The sequence below is a fragment of the Sardina pilchardus genome, chromosome 11 (genome assembly GCF_963854185.1).
Source record: "Sardina pilchardus chromosome 11, fSarPil1.1, whole genome shotgun sequence".
In the NCBI taxonomy this organism is placed as follows: domain Eukaryota; kingdom Metazoa; phylum Chordata; class Actinopteri; order Clupeiformes; family Clupeidae; genus Sardina; species Sardina pilchardus.
In genome coordinates, this window is record NC_085004.1 from 14,586,599 (window position 1) to 14,608,057 (window position 21,459).

The window sequence follows — 21,459 nt, forward strand, 5'->3', positions numbered from 1 at the left end:
GAAATATAGCTCCGTGCAGAGGCTAAATCATTACTGTGGCGCAAGTGTAAAATCAATCTGGAGAATTATTCACAAAAGAAAGTACAAAACCTAAAATGGACAGCACACCTTGGGCCAATAACTGAATGTTCCTTTTTTCTCAGTCAAACAAAAGGGCAGAAAATGGTGGTGTCGTTCTGAAATTACACGTTTTTTTTTTTTGTTTTTTTTTACATATTCTGAACTGAAGCCTTGTTACCTCAAGCCTTAGAAAACCTGTCCTTTCTATTTCCCAATAATACAAGTTTGCAGCCAATTATTTACACCCCCCCCCCCCCCCCATTTACTTATAAAATTGCGTTTGTACCAGTTGGGCATGAGGGCATTCTCCTTCCCACGGAACATGATCCCAACATTGGTGGCATGGTCTCTGGAGGAGTAGAAGTCGGTGTAGTCCCCTGAGACAGAGAGTTGGAGGGAGAAGGGAAGGGGGCAGAGCAAGGAGGTTTTCATTACCACCACAATAGCATAGCACACACGCTTCCTGAAGAACCAGAGGCTCATGGCAACTACGCTGCTAAACATAGAGGAGCTCTGGTGTGAGTGTTCAATGTTAGCTCACATGGAGAACAGTGCCCTCCTGTGTTAGATGGTAGGAGCAACCTGGCCAATTTTTCTCCTGGCTTAATACTCCCCATATGGAACATTAAACAACCATTGTGTTTTTAATCTAAGCTCTAATGATATTGTGATGATGTGAAGCAGTAATGGACTGCAATCAAGTTCACTATTTCAATTACATTAATTTACATAATGTTTACGGTAGCATCATATCATCATAATATACTTGTTTGGTCTCCGTGAATGAAGTAGATACAGTAAGTCGTCCAGGGAAGTAAAGCGAATGAATAAGAGAGTGAGAGAAAGAAAGAAAGACAGCCATGAGTTGATAAGAATAGTACTCCCATGTAACCCTCAGGCAAACAAAACAGCATTCATCACTTGTCACTCACACCTGTCACCTCAGCTGAGATTGGGTCTACTGTGACTGTTCTCCAACTCACCAATCTCTGCAGGAAGATGCATCACAGCAGAAGTCAGATGCACAAATGCTCTACAGAAATACAGTCATACAAAAAAAGAGAGAAAGATTACAAAGAAAAAAGTTATTCAAAATAAGTATCAAAGTGAAAAGTGAAAAAGAGCTGCTGAGGCTAAACTAGTAATAATATCCCAACTTTTCTCTTTACATGTTAGGCTACTCATTGTCATAGATAACCTAAAGACTCCTTTTTCATTTCAAGTTCACACCAGGCTACCTGACTCTGAGCGGCAGTAGGCCTTAGGTGAAAAATAATGCAACTCGAATTTCATTCATTCCATTCTACAGTGTAACTTCAATGTAAATGGCCTACCTGCTTCTAAGGCTCACGTCATCACGCAGCGTACTCTCATTTGCAGATAAGAGCTTCTGCACATATCTTCTGGCTTCTCTCCAAGCATCATAGCCCAAGTTCATGAACGCATTCAACGTGGGCTAAGGAATGGGCACATGGAACAAATGTTGGCTTTACTCCCATTAAAAGTAGCCGATGTATTTTCCTTTGAAAATAAGCCAGTCTACCTGATCGAAGACATTCTGATGTTTTGACAAGGCAGGTCCATCGAGAAGGTGCTTTATTGCACTGAGGTCCAATATCTGATCTCCAATAGCTACACCGATCCTGTGCCTAGGCTGAGATTGAATTGAAGTTGCACACACTTATAATTCACACAATGACGTGATCTTTGGTATACTTTTCTTATGTGGAGCACGCTAAATCTCTAGAACAGTCGTAATCTAAAGTGTAGGCCTACGTGAAAATGTGAATGAACTAACGTCAATTATCAATGGCCTCAGTATGTTTTAAGATAGAAAAGTACTTACATTGTCCACTGTGGAGAACACGCCATAAGGTAGGTTATGAAAGGAGAAATCGGATTCTTCGTCTACTTTTATGAAAGACATTTTCAAGTTGCAGTTGTACTCCGGAATACTTTTCAGAGTAAGCAACAATGCGAGTAACCTCTTCCAGATGTTCACTGCAGCCATGCGTTGTTACCGCCTCCAAAGACTGAAGAGACGACCAATCAGGCAACTTCCCTTATATCCACCCTTTCTAGGCGCTCAGTAAATAATGTGAAACGTATTGAAAATGACTCAGCACAATTGGCCATACCTCTTTGAAGTATTCCTCACATCTAACAGCACCATAATTGGATAATAGCTCATTGGTTTTAGTGATGTTTCTTGTTAATTGTTTACTTTTGGATATATAAACTACATGAGATGCTTGTTAGTTTTTTTTCTCTTGTTTTTATGTGTAAAATTTGTTTTTTTTTATTTTATTCAGATCAAAGCAGAGACAGTGAATAAACAAACATAAATACAGCACATACACCTCAGATCATTCTGTGCACTCTCATAAATGAACTATATTATTCTCATAAACACTCATAACCAGCACTGAGGTGCATACAAGCTATTCACCCAAAAACAACATCCACACAAACATTTATACTGAAAACCATACACTCAGTGACTAACAAAAAAAATATTAATGAGGAGGTGGAGGGAGGAAATTAGCAGTTTTCTTTCTCTATGCTGTTCATAACAAAATTGCAATAATTCTCAGCATACATTCATTTACTGGAAGAGCATACAGTACAAGGTTGGAAAAAAAATGATCTTTAACAGGTTGACATGCAACTTTTTTTTATATAGAGGAAAAGAAGACACCAGAAAAGCACAGCCCCTCTAGTATGTCTCACCACCTTAAATGTAGCGCCCTATTTTTAACTCAACTTAAAATATAATAAAATTGAATAATTTCCTTGTAAAAGTCTATTTAAGATTTGCTCACACAATCCACAACAATAATAGGGAGATCAATTTGAGTAACTGCAAAAAGGGTAAAAAAAAAAAACATTACAAAAAAAAGGTTCCAGGTAGCATGCATGATTTAAAGGTGAGTAGATGGTGGAGATGGCTCAGGTTATTGTGAGCAACTTCAAATTGTGAGGTGAAAAGTGAGGGAGGGGGGCAAAAACAAACAAACAAACAAAAAACAAAACAAAAACTGAGTCGTTGATCCGTGTTCCACACATTCCCTGGCGCCCATGATGAGATGGCTCTTCAGATCTTCTGGATCTTCTCTCCGACGATGACGGGGTTTTCTTTCCTAATTTTCTCCGCAGCGTCGGCTTTGTAGTCAAAGGTGCAGTTGTGAATGTCTGAGTACCGGTGGATGCCGCAAAACACATTGCCGCATCTGCAGTCGAAACCTGTGGGCCAAAACCAATTTCGAAGAGATTAATGAGAGTAACAAAAAAAAGGACAATTGCCTGCACACTCACAATTGCTTCTTGTGGCCCTGGTTTGGTGTCTTTCTAAGAAAAAAAAGTCCAATTGGTCGAATTGGGACATATCACGTCAGGTGAGAAACTAATAGTAGCCCATTAAAAGCTGTACCTGTGAGTCCAACTTTCTTCCGGCAGGTAAAGCAACGGTTCTTCTTGGCTTTGCTCTTGCCGGCGCATTTGTCTTGGTCGTCTACGGACGTCTGCTCGCTCCCGTCGGAACCTGAGGCTACAGGATACAAGGCCACAGGTGAGAGGCATGACACAGGTAAAGAGAAGCACCTGATTTGCAGCGCTGCCAGCAGCACACTCAGAAATGTTGTGTACACATTGTCACATGGTGGCTGTAAGCTGCATTAACCCACTTGCTTAGTACGAGCACAGAGTAAATACATCCTCCTCTTCCTCCTCCTCGTCATCCTCAACACAAATCATTAGGACGGGCACAGTTTCAATGAAAATTAAAATATACTAACCATTTGCTTTTTTTTTTTTGTTTCGTCTGTTTTTCTTATTTTCATCCTAAACAGATAAACATTTTTCTTTTTAAAAACCACAAGAGCATGCGTCATCTTCACAGCCTCAACCAGGAACTGAGTTCAGGGGGAGGAGGCCTGGGGTTCTCTGGAAGGGTGTTCAGGACTGAGGCTCTGGCTCTGGCTCTGCTCTGGGTCCACTACACTCACCACGTTCTCCATCTAGCTCCTGAACGCTCTCCTCTAGCTTCCTTTTGCCTCTCTTAACACTGTCCTCTGCACAGGCTGCTGCTGCTGCTGCTGTTGTTGCTGTAGCTGCTACTGTCCCTGAGCTAACTGCTCCATCCATGAGGCTCTTTGCTATGCTCACAGATGAACCCACTTGGGAGGAATGGGTGCACACACATGCATTGCACGCACACGCACACACACACACACACACACACACACATGCAGAGACACACACACACACACGAAGATCAATTTCACACATAAAAGATTCTTCCTTTGACTTAAGGCTATAGTGGCATGGAACTAATGTAATATTTAGACAGATACTGTTACACTACAGTCCAATAGTCTGTCCATAGAGTATGTTCAGAAAACAAATCTATAAACAGACAGACAAACAGGCAGAGACACACAGACACACAGACTGACACACAGACACACACACAGACAGACACACAGACAGACACACAGACACGCACACAGACACACAAACACAAACTTGGGACTTATGCCCAAGCTAATGGGGATCCTATAAACAATAAACAATAAACAAACAGACACAGACACACAAACACAGACACACACATATAAACACGCACAGACACGAACACACACACAAACTCTGGGACGCCACAGCTGCCTGTGGGGCAGACTGGTGCTGAGGCGTATAGGGGTGATCGCCAGCCTCTCTTGGACTGAACTCAAAGCAGATGGTCACGTGACCACAAAGGGGACATAATAAGCCCCCCCTGTACAGCCGAGCTGACAGCAGGGGATTTGCTGTTGCTCTTTATCAATGGTCCTCAGCTCAGCAATCGCCCGAGTTCATATCAAAGTGACCTTCAACACAATATAAGCCCTTTTCCCTTTGTGCATAAGAGTGTCCTGTTCTTTGAAAACTTGAGTGCGAGAAAGTGACGCGAGGTTGGGTAAGGTGACACAGAGAGGTAATGAAAATGCACTGTACTTTGCGTTTCTTCTGTTTTCAGGTCTACTTTGGTCCCCGCCGAGTCCTCGTTTTCACACTGCGTGACAGGCGCTTGGGAGAGCAGGGTCTGGCTGGCTACGATGCTAAGGGGAAGCAAAGGAAACTCTATTGAACTGTGACAACATTACATGAAACCACACCAAAAAAACATCTAAGGGCAATAAAGACATACAAGGTGAAAGACAAAAGCCAAACACTGTAGAACACATCAGGGCCAGAATTCCCATAGCGCACACCTCGGTGACAGTGTCTGGTACAATCTTTACCTGGGCTAAACAGTAAGAGCAGTTTTATCTCTGTAATTTATCTGCCATGTTGTGTTGTGCTGTGCGGTGAGGCACGGGAAGAGTGGAGTACCTGTTTGTCTCGAGTGGCAGGGCTGCTTGGATGAATGCTGATGACACGTCCACGGCGCTGCTGTCGGAGCACTGCGTGGGAAGAGACTCTCCTAAACTACTGACTCCAGACGACGACACGGCTGCTGCCGGGGACACACAGAGCAAAGCATTCCCTTCACAGATTAGCACGGCTGTCTGTTTGTGCCTTTTTATAAATTCACAAATGTACACATTTATAAATTCACCTGAGGAAGGTCTATGATCAAAGCGTTGTGAATAAGTGAATAAATGTTTGCATGCGTAATGGACAGTGTGCAGGATTCTCTCTTTTAAGTATAACTGGTTGACGTATTCCAACGCACCTGTCCCCACAAAAGAGGTGTGCAAAAGCGCTTTTAAACTGTGCCTTTTTTTTAGCCACTTTATTGCTACAGTGTGGTGTGGTGGTATTGTTTTATGTAGTATATAGTACAATGCCATAAACCGGGTCCTCTTGAATAAGAAAAAACAACGTCTTTGAATTTTCAGTGATTACAACTTTCAGACAGATGGTAGTCATCTGAAAACATACATAAAATCAGTGACAACAGGTATGGTGAAGGGCAATAGCAATTGGTTGGTGAAAGACACAAAGACATTATTGAAAAGTTGCACACCAATCACTCAACTCACTCAAATATCATTACGCAGTAACTAGCCAGTAACTGATTTCTGTGGTGTCTCTGCAGGTTTAGTGCTGGTAAAACTCCACGGTGACAAACGCAACATCTTACCTGCTGGACTGACGCGGTCGCTGTTGTTCTGTCTCTGTAAGAAGTCTTTGTAACAGACTGAGCACATGCCATTTGTGCGTGGGTTCCCAAAAAATCCACATCCGTTGGCACAGGGCATAGGCCCTTGGGTCTGGTTCGCCTCTTGAGCCATCCTCCTGTGGATCAACACACAAAAAACAAACGTGTCTTCATGAACCAGGAGTGCATGTGTAACCCAATGAATGGCACTTGCGCCGCCAGATCAGGCCATCTGTAAACGCATGCAGAGACTGATGCGGTTTAGAAGGGGAGATTGTAACCCAATGAATGGACCCTTGCCATTATGATGCGCAAAACAAACCAGAGGGCGCATGAGAACATCTAAATGTAAACAATTGGAAACCGTCAATCAGCAGCGTATTTGAAGAAAAGCTCTACGTCTGATGATACACGGCGAGAGAAGCTCAAGAAGAGTCGCTTGGAAACTTGGATTAATCGATACGAACACTTCGAGACTTGGATATTTTGATGAAAACACGATAGCCTATTTGGACACTTCCACTCGACCATTGAAAACATAAAGATCATCTTCGACCACCACCATTAAAGAAGAAGGAAGAAAGAAGACTTTCCCCGTTACAAAGACTTTCCCCGTTACATTTGTAGCTACTGGAATCCTGACTGGTTTTTTATTGTACCCGATCAAACCCCGTTGCTTCACCCTTGGAACCTTGGATTTCCCGTCTGGATTTTCCCCGTCGTCTTGGATTCGATTCATCATCATCATCTACATCAACTTGCCCTTCCTGTTGGACTGCCTGTCACATATCACCATCCCCTTACTACCCTTGTGATTGTGGTAGGATCTGGACATTACACCTTGCACAAGTTGGATTGAATCTTTCCCCCTTTTCATTTCTTTTGTTTATTATTTTTTGAGTGCACTCATATTCTATTTTGTTTGGTTTTCATTTAGTTTAAATGATAATCTATAATAAGATTTAGTATTAAATAGGATATAAATAGAATAAATATATAGAAACAAATAGAATAAATATAAAAGAGTATATGGATATATACAGATAATAAATAGAATATTATAACAGAATATATTAGCAAAATAGACACAACCTAATACTTTTAATATTGATATTGAGATAACTGTTGAACTGAATTGAATGACATTGAACTGTGAAAATAAATTATATATTTTTATTATAACCTTAACCACGAGTGTGTGTGTTGTCTTTTGGGGTGAGTACTAGAATTTGGTCTAGAGAAAACCTATACCAATCTTCACTGAACTTAGATATTAGATTAGACTGTCCCTGTATAAGTATAGGCCATTACCCTGTCGTACAGGTTACAGAAAGTTGGCGAGCCAGAGCCAGGAGATTGGTTAATTAGCGTTTCAGACCATATACTACCCCATTGACCACACCTCTCTATAAAAATATTTTGAATTATATATAGTTTTATTTAGAAAATAACACGGTCAATATGGAACTTTGCAATCAGTATAAAGTCCATGGACAAAACAGCTTATTAGTTGAAGGTGTCAATGAAATAATCTCTGATGAAATGATAAAAAGTTTTTTTGAACAAAATGGGAAGATCTCATCCTTTATCAGAGTTAAGGATGAGCCCAATCAACCTAATGGTAGGGTATTGATAGAATTCGAGTGTGAAAAGTCAATCACCAGGATCAACCCAGATACCCTTGGCAATATACCTAGTCCCAGCGATCCAACTACTCTATGGAACATCAGAACAATTAGAGAAATATGTCAAGAGGAAATAGGCAAAGACTTAGCACAGCAATATCTTGAAGAACTCAGTGCTATTGGTGGTAGTGCCACATCAGGCTATGCGACAATCCTAGAGAATGAACTGAAACGCATTCGATCTACAGCATCACAGGAACCTCACAACACGTCCAGCCTGGGACACAGCCCTATGCAGAACTCTAGCATTGATGTTGAGCGCACATCTAGCATAACCCAAGAATGTAACAGAAGCCAACCTATGCCCAACATTCACTGTGTTCCAAGCACACACTCATCTGTGCGTAACTCTATAAGCCTTGAAGAAAACATCATTAACCCCCCAAGCATTCAGAGAGTTGTAGTAGAACACGTTATTAAGAACGAGTCAGCACACCCATACAGTAGCCCAATCAAAATGCGAACCTTCTCAGGTAGGCTTCCAAAGCCAAATGGGGAAGTAGATTACGAAGCTTGGAGAACTCAAGTTGAACTGCTTCTAAGTGACACCCATGTCACGGATTCACAAAAAAATAGAAAGATACTAGAGAGCTTGATTGGTCCAGCTGCTGACATGGTGAAACCACTTGGTGTTAATGCAAACCCTGTAGCTTATGTAAACCACCTTGAATCCGCTTTTGGAGTCGTAGCAGATGGAGAAGAGCTTTTTGCTGCATTTTTGAGCGCAAACCAGAATTCTGGAGAGAAGCCATCCGATTATTTATTCAGACTTCAGACCCTCCTCACTAAAGTTATCTCTAGAGGGGGAGCCCCACTTGCAGATTCAGAAAAGCACTTAATTAGACAGTTCTGCAGAGGATGCTGGGACCACTCATTAATTTTAGGCCTTCAATTAGAACAGAAGAAAAATAGCCCACCCTCATTTCCTGAATTGCTTCATCAGCTTAGAACAGAAGAAGACCGTCGTTCAGTTAAACTAGACAGGATGAAGAAACATCTAGGGAGCTCAAGAGCTTCAGCGCATGCCCATGCTGTTTATGGAATTGAAGTCCCAGTCGAAAACAAAGATGATGACACACAAAAACTCCGTGATGAAGTAGCTGAATTAAAGAAACAAATTGCAACCCTGTCCATCAAAAAAGAGCCACAGCCAAACAGAACTCAAATCGAAGCCAGCTGCATGGTCACAAATGCCTCCACACCTCGAAATTTCGCGCCTCGTCATCCTAAACCATGGTTCTGCTTTAAATGTGGTGAAGATGGTCACATTGTTGCCCACTGTGTCAGTGCCCCCAACCCCGTTCTTGTCCATCAAAAGAACACAGAGCTGAGACAAAAACGTGAAGCTTACAGGAATAAGCATACAGTCACCTCCATGCCTTTAAACTAGTAGCAGCTCCTGTTCCGGGACGTTCAGGAGCTAAGTACCAACATATGAGTCCCAAACCCATTAATGCTATAATGAATAGAACCCAGACAGGGAAAGACAGATACAGACAAAGATGCCAAAATAGCCAATCCCTTCCCCTTGGACTCGTAGGCCCACGCTGCACTGCATCTGTCTCCATTGAAGGAATTGAATGTGAGTCAATCCTTGACACTGGTTCCCAAGTAACAACTATTTCAGAAACATTCTACTTGGACAACTTATCGTTCCTCCCCGTCCAGCCCATTCAGACTCTATTCCAGATAGAAGGTGCCGGTGGCCAACATGTTCCTTATCAGGGTTATATACAAGCCCTCATCTCCTTCCCCAGCAGCATCACTGGCGTTGCTGAACAAGTCTCTTCATTAGTCCTCATTGTACCCAATTGCCATTTCAACACTCAGATCCCCCTATTGATTGGAACCAATGTCCTTGACCGATTATATGAAGGTGGCATAGAAAAACATGGAAAAGAATTCTTACAAAGACCCAATATCAGTAGTGACTGTGTCTTGTTGTTCCAGCATGTTGCCCTTAGTCATCAGGAAGAGATATCAGCCAATCATGTCAAGTTGCATGGACGCCATTCTGTCACCATTCCACCAGGAAGAAAAGTCTCTGTCTTTGGAAATGTCAGAGTGAAGAAACATTCCCCACGTTCCCTTTTTGTAGTCGAATCCCCTGAAAAAATGTCCTTACCTGGTGGAGTGTTTGTTGAAAATGCCTTGATAGAAACTCCTCTTAGATCTTCAAACAAGATTCCTGTCATTCTTAGAAATGTGACTGATCGCACTGTCACACTGCATCCAAGGCAGGTGATAGCTGAAATGATGATAGCTCAATATGTGATGCCATCCGAATCCTCAAAGATGACTTTGCCTGAAGTCCCTCAGTCTCAGAATAACATCAACTTTGACTTGGAAGATTCTCCCATTCCAGAAGAGTGGAAAAGACGAATCACACAGCAGCTGAACAGCATGCCGGAGGTGTTTGCTGTTGATGACTTGTCCCATGGCCGTACAACTGCAGTAAAGCATCGCATCCGACTTCAGGATGAAGCCCCTTTCAGAGAACGACCCAGACCCATTCATCCCTCTGACAGAGAAGCTGTCAAACAACACCTAAGAGAGCTGTTAGATTCTGGAATTATTCGTGAGTCAGAGTCCCCATTTGCATCCCCCATTGTGGTTGTCAAAAAGAAGAATGGTGCGATCAGACTCTGTATAGATTTCAGGAAGCTGAACATGAGAACGATTAAAGATGCCTATGCTCTCCCTAACATCGAAGACACCTTCTCTGCTCTTAGTGGAGCCAAATGGTTTTCGGTCATGGATCTGAAGTCCGGCTACTACCAAGTAGAAGTTGCAGAGGAGGATAAGCACAAGACCGCTTTTGTCTGCCCCCTGGGCTTTTATGAGTTTAATCGTATGCCGCAAGGTGTAACAAATGCACCAAGCACCTTTCAGAGGCTCATGGAGAAATGTGTCGGTGACCTACACCTCAGTGAAGTACTGGTATTTCTGGATGACCTGATTGTCTTCTCTGACACACTAGAAGAGCACGAGGCCAGACTAATGAAAGTGTTGAACCGCCTTAGAGAATATGGCCTAAAGTTGTCTCCTGAAAAGTGCCATTTTTTCCAGACATCTGTCAAATACCTTGGCCATGTTGTAGATGCTGATGGAGTCCACACAGATCCCAGTAAAGTTTCGGCTTTGAGAGAATGGCCTCAACCCACCAACAGAAAAGAGCTTAAATGCTTCCTAGGATTTGCCGGATATTATCGACGTTTTGTGGAAGGATACTCTAAAATAGCGAAGCCATTGAATGCTCTAACTGCTGGCTATGTTGCTCCAAGGAAAAGAGGGAAGATTTACAAGAAGGACAAAGCCAAAACTTCCATCAGTCCCACCTTACCCTTTGGAAATGAGTGGACTGAAGAGTGCGATGTTGCTTTTAGAACCCTCATAGATAAACTGACTTCAGCCCCTGTGCTTGCCTTCGCCAATCCCAACCTTCCTTATGTCCTGCATACTGATGCCAGCCGCGATGGTCTTGGTGCTGCGCTCTATCAGGAGCATGATGGGAAGATGAGAGTTGTGGCTTATGCCAGCAGAGGGTTATCTAGAAGTGAACAAAACTATCCTGCCCATAAACAAGAGTATCTCGCTTTGAAATGGGCCATCTGTGAGAAATTCCATGATTACCTCTATGGAACAGAATTCCAAGTTCTAACAGACAACAACCCCCTAACTTATGTGTTGACCACAGCAAAGCTTGATGCAGCAGGACATCGCTGGTTAGCCTCTCTGTCAACCTACAGATTCAACATCAAGTATAGGGCTGGGATCAACAATCAAGACGCCGATGGCTTGTCCAGAAGACCTCAGAGTCCATCAGAGGAAGATGAGGAGTTCAAGCAGGAGAAAGTGAGGATAGAAGAGCTGAAGCAAAGAATTTTAGATGGAGAAAGCAAAACTGTTTCCGGTGACATGCTATCTGCTGTATGTCAGCGCCACTCTGTGATCACTTCGGCTGACTATTCGCCGCCAGAACTCCCCATTTTTGCTGAATCCTTAGCTTTAGATGCTTCTGCCATTCCTGATGACTTCGTGTCCTCTGGACAAGGCACCCTCCCTGGAATGACTCACAAAGACTGGTATCAGTCTCAAAGACAGGATCCATCTATCAGGCGTGTGATCAGTTTCGTTCAAGGAAACAGAAAACCCACTTTTCAAGAGACATCCTCTGAACTGTCAGAAGTCAAGCTGCTCCTTAGAGAATGGAATAGACTAGAGCTTATAGATGGAGTACTGTTCAGGAAATGCCTCGATCGTGGAAATCAGATTTTTCAGTTGGTGCTGCCTAGTAGCCACAGAGAAAAAGCATTGCATGGCCTTCATGATGAAGTTGGCCATCTTGGTGCTGAGCGCGTCCTTCACCTTGTTCGTTCCCGATTTTATTGGCCGAAGATGTTCCAGTCTGTGGAACAGAAGTGTAGGACTTGTGAGAGATGTGTGCGGCGGAAAACAAACTCCCAGCATGCTGCTCCCATGGAGAATATACAGACCAGCTATCCCCTTGAACTGGTGTGTATGGATTACCTCTGCATCGAACCTGATAGTAAGGACATTAGAAACATCCTCGTCATCACGGATCATTTCACCAAGTTTGCTGTTGCCATCCCCACGAAAGACCAAAAGGCGAATACTGTTGCCAAAACACTGTGGGAACATTTCATTGTGCAGTATGGTTTTCCAAGTCGCCTTCTCAGTGACCAAGGGAGAGATTTTGAATCCCACACCATAAAGGAATTGTGCTCTCTGATCGGAACTGAAAAAATCAGAACCACACCATACCATCCACGTGGAAACCCTGTGGAGAGATTCAACAGGACCCTTCTCAGCATGCTTGGAACACTAGAAGACAGGGATAAATATCATTGGAGGGACTTTGTCAAACCGCTAGTCCATGCGTACAATTGTACGAAAAATGACACCACAGGCTACTCGCCATATGAATTACTGTTTGGCAGACAACCACGATTGCCCATTGATCTAGTTCTAGGCCTAACACCAGACCAAACTGGATTCAAGTCACATTCAGAGTACGTTAAACATCTTCGTCAACGCCTCCAAGACAGCTATGCACTTGCCTCTGAAAGCTCTAAAAAGATGGGAGAGAAGAATAAAACCAGGTTTGACAAAAAGATCAGAGCAGCAGAACTTGTTCCTGGAGATAGAGTCCTGGTGAAGAATGTGAACATAAGAGGAAAACATAAACTTGCAGACAGATGGGAAAAGGAAGTCCACACAGTAGTGAAGAGGATGGGAGACGGCCCAGTTTATGTTGTCAAGCAAGAACAGGGTGAAGGTCCACACCGTACTCTTCACAGAGACCTTCTTCTGCCCTGCGGTTTTTTACCTGTTGCAGAGAGAGACTCAGAACCTGAAACAACCTTACCTACAAGAAAGCTGAGACGCAGGGATGCAGTCCCACAGCAGACCAAGCACAACGATCTTGTTGACCCAGATACACTCAGCAGTGATGAAGATGAGGATCGCTATCTGCAAGTTCCACAGATCTCAACAAGGTTCCCCCAAATCATCCGAACAACCACACAGGCCACCCCGCCAGAATGTGCCATGGAGCTGTCGAATCGAATTGGGTTGAATCCAAGCCCACCAGAATCCTCCCAATCTCGTGATTCACCCATCAGTGAAGAACACCATACCCCTGAGTCTGTTCAGAATCAATTACTGGAAGAGGAATCAATTGTGCGTGAGACAGAAATACTCACAGATGAGCCTCAGTTTGGACCAGTTGAAGGATGTTGGCCTGAAAACAACCCACTTGAACTTGAGAATGCACCGCCCACTGATGTGACTGCCCAGGCTGACCCGTCTGAGAGTGAACAGATCAGAAGATCTAGCAGAGAAAGACATCCCCCTCAGAGACTCTGTTATGGTGAACTAGGAAGGCCTTTAGTCCTAGCCATTGCTTCATTTTTTGAGAGTTTGGGTAGAAATGTTCCTGATACTTCTTCAGTGCCCTCCGCAAGATCAGGCCGTGTGCAAACGCATGCAGAGACTGATGCGGTTTAGAAGGGGAGATTGTAACCCAATGAATGGCACTTGCGCCGCCAGATCAGGCCATCTGTAAACGCATGCAGAGACTGATGCGGTTTAGAAGGGGAGATTGTAACCCAATGAATGGACCCTTGCCATTATGATGCGCAAAACAAACCAGAGGGCGCATGAGAACATCTAAATGTAAACAATTGGAAACCGTCAATCAGCAGCGTATTTGAAGAAAAGCTCTACGTCTGATGATACACGGCGAGAGAAGCTCAAGAAGAGTCGCTTGGAAACTTGGATTAATCGATACGAACACTTCGAGACTTGGATATTTTGATGAAAACACGATAGCCTATTTGGACACTTCCACTCGACCATTGAAAACATAAAGATCATCTTCGACCACCACCATTAAAGAAGAAGGAAGAAAGAAGACTTTCCCCGTTACAAAGACTTTCCCCGTTACATTTGTAGCTACTGGAATCCTGACTGGTTTTTTATTGTACCCGATCAAACCCCGTTGCTTCACCCTTGGAACCTTGGATTTCCCGTCTGGATTTTCCCCGTCGTCTTGGATTCGATTCATCATCATCATCTACATCAACTTGCCCTTCCTGTTGGACTGCCTGTCACATATCACCATCCCCTTACTACCCTTGTGATTGTGGTAGGATCTGGACATTACACCTTGCACAAGTTGGATTGAATCTTTCCCCCTTTTCATTTCTTTTGTTTATTATTTTTTGAGTGCACTCATATTCTATTTTGTTTGGTTTTCATTTAGTTTAAATGATAATCTATAATAAGATTTAGTATTAAATAGGATATAAATAGAATAAATATATAGAAACAAATAGAATAAATATAAAAGAGTATATGGATATATACAGATAATAAATAGAATATTATAACAGAATATATTAGCAAAATAGACACAACCTAATACTTTTAATATTGATATTGAGATAACTGTTGAACTGAATTGAATGACATTGAACTGTGAAAATAAATTATATATTTTTATTATAACCTTAACCACGAGTGTGTGTGTTGTCTTTTGGGGTGAGTACTAGAATTTGGTCTAGAGAAAACCTATACCAATCTTCACTGAACTTAGATATTAGATTAGACTGTCCCTGTATAAGTATAGGCCATTACCCTGTCGTACAGGTTACACATGGATGGACACTTGTTTCCCCCTCGTTGGTACACTCTCTCTCTCTCTCTTTACAAGGACATTCTGACCCAGGGAATAAAGGCTTGGTGACAGTGGGACAGTTTTGTGTCCTGTTGCCAAAGGAAAAAATCCAACATAAGGCCAGCTGGCTATGGAAGCAAGATGACTCTGGCTGCATCATACCCTTTATGACATCATAATGCATTCACACATGGATACAGAACAGATACATCCTGTTTGTGCCCCATAATAAAAACACCTAGGATTCTAAAAGAAAGCATCAACATTCAAAGGCTAATTCTGGGCTATAATGTTACCTGACATATTTATTTTCACAACAAACAACAAGAAAAAAACACTAACTGCACTTTATTTTTGCATTTAAATTCTGGTGATGTGACTGTCTATTGTTTAATAGGCTAACTAGTCATTTGTTAAAGTGATAATAGCCTACAGTCACCTGAGTCTCTAACTCTCTGACTTCTGGGGAGTACAAATGCTGCCACTAAAAGGAAGAGGAAATACTAATCTTATGAGCCTAAGTCACAGTTGAGGCTGTCAGTTTCCTGTCAGTATAACTCTCCCCAAAGCCCATCTCTGTCAGACCTGCATGCCCCTCTCTATCCCTAAAAAGCCTCAGAGAGAAGACAATTTGACGGTTCAACACTGAATGAGAGGGCTCTGGCTGCTCCGGCTGCCTGCAGAGTGCAGAGTGGTCGACACTGAAAGCTGGTGGAGAGCTTTACTGAGGGGGAATACACAGCTCAAGAAGACATTAAGACTAGAAATATCCACACAGCCATATGAGCCATGCTAAAAATAGTGACATATTTCTCTCCCTGGCAGTAGGATGGAAGAGTGCCCTCTGTAAGACTTTGAAATGCACCCCTGACCCTGGTGGCACACTCAGTTGGCCATTATCTTCACGCCCATTAGCTTAGCATTTGTTGTGGGGTAAACAAAGCGAAACAAAACAAATAAACAAACACAGAGTGGTGTTAGTGTCCAGCCAGGCCTGGCTGGGCTGCGTGTCAGAGACACTGATCTCCACTGTGATGTAAGAGTGCTCGGACTAAGGAGGGCATCTGAGCCAGTGTGCTCAGCCATTGCCTCTCCGAGCAGGAGGACGTGGGGGGTGGTGGGCGAGGGATTAATCCAACGCACTTTCTGCTGGGGGCAAATGGAAACGGCTGGCCTAGAGGGCTCAGCCTCAACAGCCTCAATTCAACCAAGCTGCACTGGGCTCTCGAGGAGCCCATGTCTTGCCTAGGGGGTCCTACTGATAAGAAGTCAGGAGCCTCGCCTCATCTCTGTCCGGGTACAGAGGCGACACGCGCAGCTTCTTAGGTGGCCATTTCTGCCGCAGTGGTGGGGGATCGTCACAGACCTAGACCTATTGGAAAGCTGCTGGGAGATCCGGCCTAGGATAACATCAAATGGTCTCCCAGGACAACTTGAGCTGAGCTGCACGCATTTGAGAAGCAAGGCTTAGAAAACAAAACCGTATTCAATATCTCCCTCCCTCATTAATGCCTTCGACTTTTAGTCACAGGGGAACTAATCCAGCCATAGCCTTGGCCTAATCTCTAGAGGTCATCTCTGGCCAAAGAGAGAGAAAGTTTGAGTCTGCCCGAAAATCGATGAAAGGGCACATACCACCACTGTGGGATGACCGCACCTGGAGACCTAAGTTCACGAAAGTTAGTTAGAGCCGTTGTGACATGCTGGAAACAACGGCGAGGGGGAGGCAGCATAAACTGTTACACGGATTACAGGGCTAGATTACATAGATCAAGGCTGGATTTGTCGAGCCTCTACTTCAGCGTAAAGAGTGGTCTCATCTCTTTCCTCTCTAAGCGGTGCCAACTGCAATCAAGACATGCATTAGTGCAGCCAGTGCTGTGCTTTTGGAGATCGGCAAAAAAACTCTGCAGCTAATGTTTAATCTGGATCCATCTCCAAAAACATGAGGGCGAAGACTATTCTTCATCAGCAAACACTTCACCAAACCCTTTACTGTTCCCACAAAAGGCCGTTATTGGTCAGTTGAGGTTAGCCTTTAACTTGCATGACCCCAGCCTCAGGAAATTCTTACAGGTTATCAATTTCCAGCTGAAACTGCTGCACCATAATAACAAGTTTGTCTTGATATTAGCTTCACAATTTCCTGAAATTGACAGGAAGCAATACCACACTGGCACACAAGTGGGTGAACCGGGGCAGACGAGAGAGAGAGAGAAAGAGAGAGAGAGAGAGAGAGAGAGAGAGAGAGAGAGAGAGACATTATCGCATTAAGATTTTTCTCATGCCGATTGAACCAAAACCATTTGAACCCATGCTGTGCTAAACAAACCAGAGGGAGCAGCCGAGCTAACATGATCATAGGCGCCTTATCAGTACGTTGGAGGAGGGCGTGGTAGAGGAGGCCTCGCTGAGTCAATCTTTAATCTAAACTTCAAAACAGCTCAAATTGTTCTTGTATAGAAAAGGTACATAAAAGCTGGATACAAATGACTAGAATCTATTTAATGATACAGAGGAGAAGAAATGTGCCAGTCTGTAGCCTGCTCACTCATACATAAACATGACAAGGCTAAAGCTCCCTACTCACACGCAAACACACACACACACACACACACACACACTCTCTCTCACAGACACACACACACACACACACACACACTCTCTCTCTCTCTCTCTCTCTCTCTCTCTCTCTCTCTCTCTCTCTCTCTCTCTCTCTCTCTCTCTCTCTCACACACACACATTTCCCAAAAAGTATCACTGGTTGAGAGAACGTCAGAGTCAACCAGAGTACACACTCACACTCACACTGTAACGCCTCAATAACAATAAAATGTACTGGGTTTGAGGGTGTTAAGTTAACTTCTGAAATGGTCTCTCACTGGCATTGTGGCTGTGACACTGTGGCCAATTAAACAACATACTGATTAATGGTGCTGGCCGTAGGGTATGTAGAACAGGCTCCTTTTTGTCCCAAATTGAATGTATGTAAAGCAAGCCTCCCTGCTGGCCAAATGCGGTCTACTGTAAAACCAGTGGGACTGGCTTACAAACTTACGGACTTACAGCGCCAGTATGTAGCAACACAACAATTCCACACTTCTCGTTGTAAAAGTTTACCCAACGCTTGGTCATCATCACTTGTCCATTCACATTACTCATGCTTTCCCAGCTCTCGCTTGTGTCATGAAAGAGTCTCATTGAGCAACACTGACACACAAATGTCTCTCAACAATGGTGTGAACAGAAGGCTCTGATTAAATCTATTCTGAAAAAGGAGGAACTGCATTCAATACCAGTAGGCAGAAAACAGAGCCATCTCTACAGCAGACCTGCTCCGCCAGCTTCTTCTTCTTCAACGTAAAACGATAACTGAATGATTAATTGACATGTAAATGCTCAATGAAGAACATCCTCCTCCTCCTCACAACCCTAAAGAAAACTACTCAGCCTCAAATTATGATGTGGCAACTGAGCTGTGTAGTAAGGGTATCCAATTAGATTATTATTTGGACAGTGTGGGTTCATTTTCCTATTGCTTCAAAAGAGAATGGGCTCAGGCTTTAAAAATGTAGTGTACCAATTTAACCAATGTTTTACACAGTAGTGCAGACTGCAGAGAAGGTATGCTATCCATCGTTATTTGTATACGTGTTCCCTGAGTATTTAACTCAGAGTCTTTATGTCGGTATCCACAAGCAGACCTACACAAACAGACAAATGCCAGAACTGCTTTCTATTCTTGTCCATAGATTGGTTTTAGATGGAGCAGTGTATGGACATCGACAGCTCACAACTTGGGTCAAAAGAAACATGAATGGTTCACCCATTCTCAAAAGAGAGAGTACCTCACACTATTGTAACAGTCGGCCTTTAGAAACGGTGTGTATAATGAACAAAAGTGAGTGTGGCAAAAAAAGTGAGCCGCTAAACCATCTGAACTCCAACATTCTGGGCAGGACTCGGCCTATTGGTCCATATACCACCATAACCTATTATGGGTGAAAATGAATTAAAGATGCATATGGACAGCTAGGCCCAATGGTTAGCCTAATTTATAATATTACTGATTCTGAATCAGTCACCAAGTGTTCTGATGTGATAAATATAGTGCAAGACCACAGATATCAACATAATCAGTACACATGGTGTTAAAAACATAATTGTTTTGATATATCCCAGATATTTCTCCAGATTACATAATTCAGACCACTCCAAACTAAGACATGACACCAGGGATTTATTCTACTAATATGTCTCCCTGTGATGCACATGTGTCACTTTATGTAATGGACACTGACCTGTCAGAACTAGGGGAAAACCTGAAGTTTCTGAGGTAACAAGCTGCCAGACGACACAAGTGACAGCTCTGCAGGCAGCTTGATGCCAGACACGTATAATTATTTTAATTTAACCATCAAAAAATAACTAGCAGATCAGTAGTTCAATGGGTCATACAGATGAGACAGCATGCGTCTTATTCCTCCTCTAACTGTGTATTATTAGTATTAGTATTATTATAGCCTACTGAATGATTGAGGACATCGCACTATTGCACAGCCTTTAAAAATAGCTTTCACTACTCCTGTCTCATTTGCTAGGACTGGAGATATTTTCAGTAAACCAATTGACCTTTAACAAAACTAGCTTCACACCAAGCAATTGGGACTCACATGAATGTGTCGATGCTTTCAACACCTTTACTTACATTATTATTATTACACAAATGTAAATATTAATGGAAAGCTGTCGTGTTAGCGAAGAGACTAGCTGTTGTATTCTTCTTGTATTTCCTGTCTAAACAGTGTCCTTTTGTTCAAATGTTTGAACCATTTTAAGATGAGGGAACATATTTAGACACCATCGAATGTCAGATAAGTGTCTATGCGGTCTTTCTACCTGCTTCCACATGAAATAAATGTAACTTTGAATCCGACGTACCTCAAGATTGTCCCAAATCCCCCTTTGCTACACCTTTCTTTCTTCGTGTCTGTGCCACCAGATAAAGCCCGACATCATAAGCAGAAAATACCACCATCTAATTCTCAAAGTAAACACCTACTGTGCTGTCATTGGCTGCGCGCCTGTAATCACGCCCATTTCCACATCACCATTGAACAAATGTAAAGCCAATCACACATTCTTTTTTTTTCTTGAACATTTAAAAAGACATGACAAATGGAACACTGAGGTTAAAAATATCAGAGGGGAACCAATGTTTCACGGCTACTGTAACAGCGTTCGTCAAAAGCAACAAATTAACCATGGCCAGGGAGTAAAAGACTTTGATTCGAATTCTGTCTAACGCATTTGTCGACTCAACATTCCCCAGCCATTTAAAGACCTCTGTCGTGGTGTTAAGCTGGCTAAGCTAGTTTACTACCTCTGCCCGACATGAAACAGGCCAACATTACTCAGAAACAACTGGTGACATCTAAAGTTATAGGCTATGCCAATAATCCCAGTGCGTCCTTTCAATAACCATCAAATTCATGGTGAAAACATATCTTTCACCAACCAGACAGTATAATTATATGCGAACTTCCCCTTCGAGACTACTGTAAATCCCCGACATGTTGTCAGAAAATGCCATATTTGACGTTGAACTTCGATTAGAAATTTTCAAAAATGATTTGCACATATCTGCCAAAGGTATGTTCTTGACACATAAATAATTTCGTGCCCGATATATATTTAGGTCAGTGTGCCTGGAGGTTTCGGTGACACTGCTCAGAAGCAATTCAATAAGCTAATGCTAGCTTGCTAAGTAACTTCTTGACAAGTTGTCTCGACTTACCTCTCCGACGCCTGAATTGTTTAAGACGGATTCCGCCAACTTTTTGATATGCTTAAAATGGAAAATACGCCTGTAAGTTTAAAGTATTTTCACGGAAACCTTGTAGGATATTAGAGGGTGGTTGTTTTCCCTCTGCTCCCTACCCCCACCCAGAAACAGTCTGTTTGTTACTTTTTGTCACTCCAACCCCCACTGTAATCTTGACGATGACGCAATAAATGGACAGACAACGATTATTTTGTTGAGCAATCATATAGGCTACGTCATGTTAAGATGATAACAATAATGGTCACTTTGATCACATTCTCAGAAATATTGTTTTATACAAATATGAGGAAATCAGATTCAACTACATCTGAGAAATCTTGCTGAGTCCCTGAACCAAATAGTTTTTGGGCTATCATGAAGAATATTAGCCTGCATTCTAACTTTTGGGGCACTACTTTACACCATTGTAGACCAGCTAGTCTACAAATGAATACTTCACACAGGCGTCTTTCCCTGCTGATTACTAAAACGGAAGTACAGTAGAAAAACAGACGTAGACTGACAGACACGCCCACTGTGCTATCCA

At 42.8% G+C, this 21,459-nt stretch overlaps 2 protein-coding genes across 6 annotated transcripts in view; both read right to left on the reverse strand.

Moving 5' to 3' along the window:
* Positions 1-2,100, reverse strand: part of fah (fumarylacetoacetate hydrolase (fumarylacetoacetase)) — an 11,094-nt gene extending 8,994 nt beyond the window's left edge. Inside the window, exons 1-5 of the mRNA XM_062549503.1 lie at positions 1,907-2,100; positions 1,604-1,714; positions 1,395-1,516; positions 1,044-1,093; positions 347-437 (exon numbers count right to left, since the gene is read on the reverse strand). Coding sequence (XP_062405487.1) covers positions 347-437; positions 1,044-1,093; positions 1,395-1,516; positions 1,604-1,714; positions 1,907-2,071 — 539 coding nt within the window. The 5' untranslated portion in view covers positions 2,072-2,100. The remainder of the gene's footprint in view (positions 1-346; positions 438-1,043; positions 1,094-1,394; positions 1,517-1,603; positions 1,715-1,906) is intronic.
* A 197-nt stretch (positions 2,101-2,297) lies between these two features.
* On the reverse strand, positions 2,298-21,070 carry zfand6 (zinc finger, AN1-type domain 6). Of its 5 annotated transcripts, none has more exons than XM_062549506.1 (7): positions 20,886-21,070; positions 6,185-6,339; positions 5,431-5,551; positions 5,053-5,156; positions 4,065-4,235; positions 3,491-3,607; positions 2,298-3,303 (listed from the first exon to the last, which is right to left on the reverse strand). In XM_062549506.1, the coding sequence occupies exons 2-7, from the start codon at positions 6,333-6,335 to the stop codon at positions 3,155-3,157; spliced, it is 813 nt and encodes a 270-aa protein (XP_062405490.1). In that variant the 5' UTR covers positions 6,336-6,339; positions 20,886-21,070; the 3' UTR covers positions 2,298-3,154. The 5 variants fall into 5 exon arrangements, with proteins under 5 accessions (XP_062405490.1, XP_062405488.1, XP_062405489.1 ...); XM_062549504.1 differs by having other exon boundaries at positions 5,431-5,554; XM_062549505.1 differs by lacking the exon at positions 20,886-21,070 and adding an exon at positions 20,030-20,139 and having other exon boundaries at positions 5,431-5,554.
* Positions 21,071-21,459: the final 389 nt, after the last annotated feature.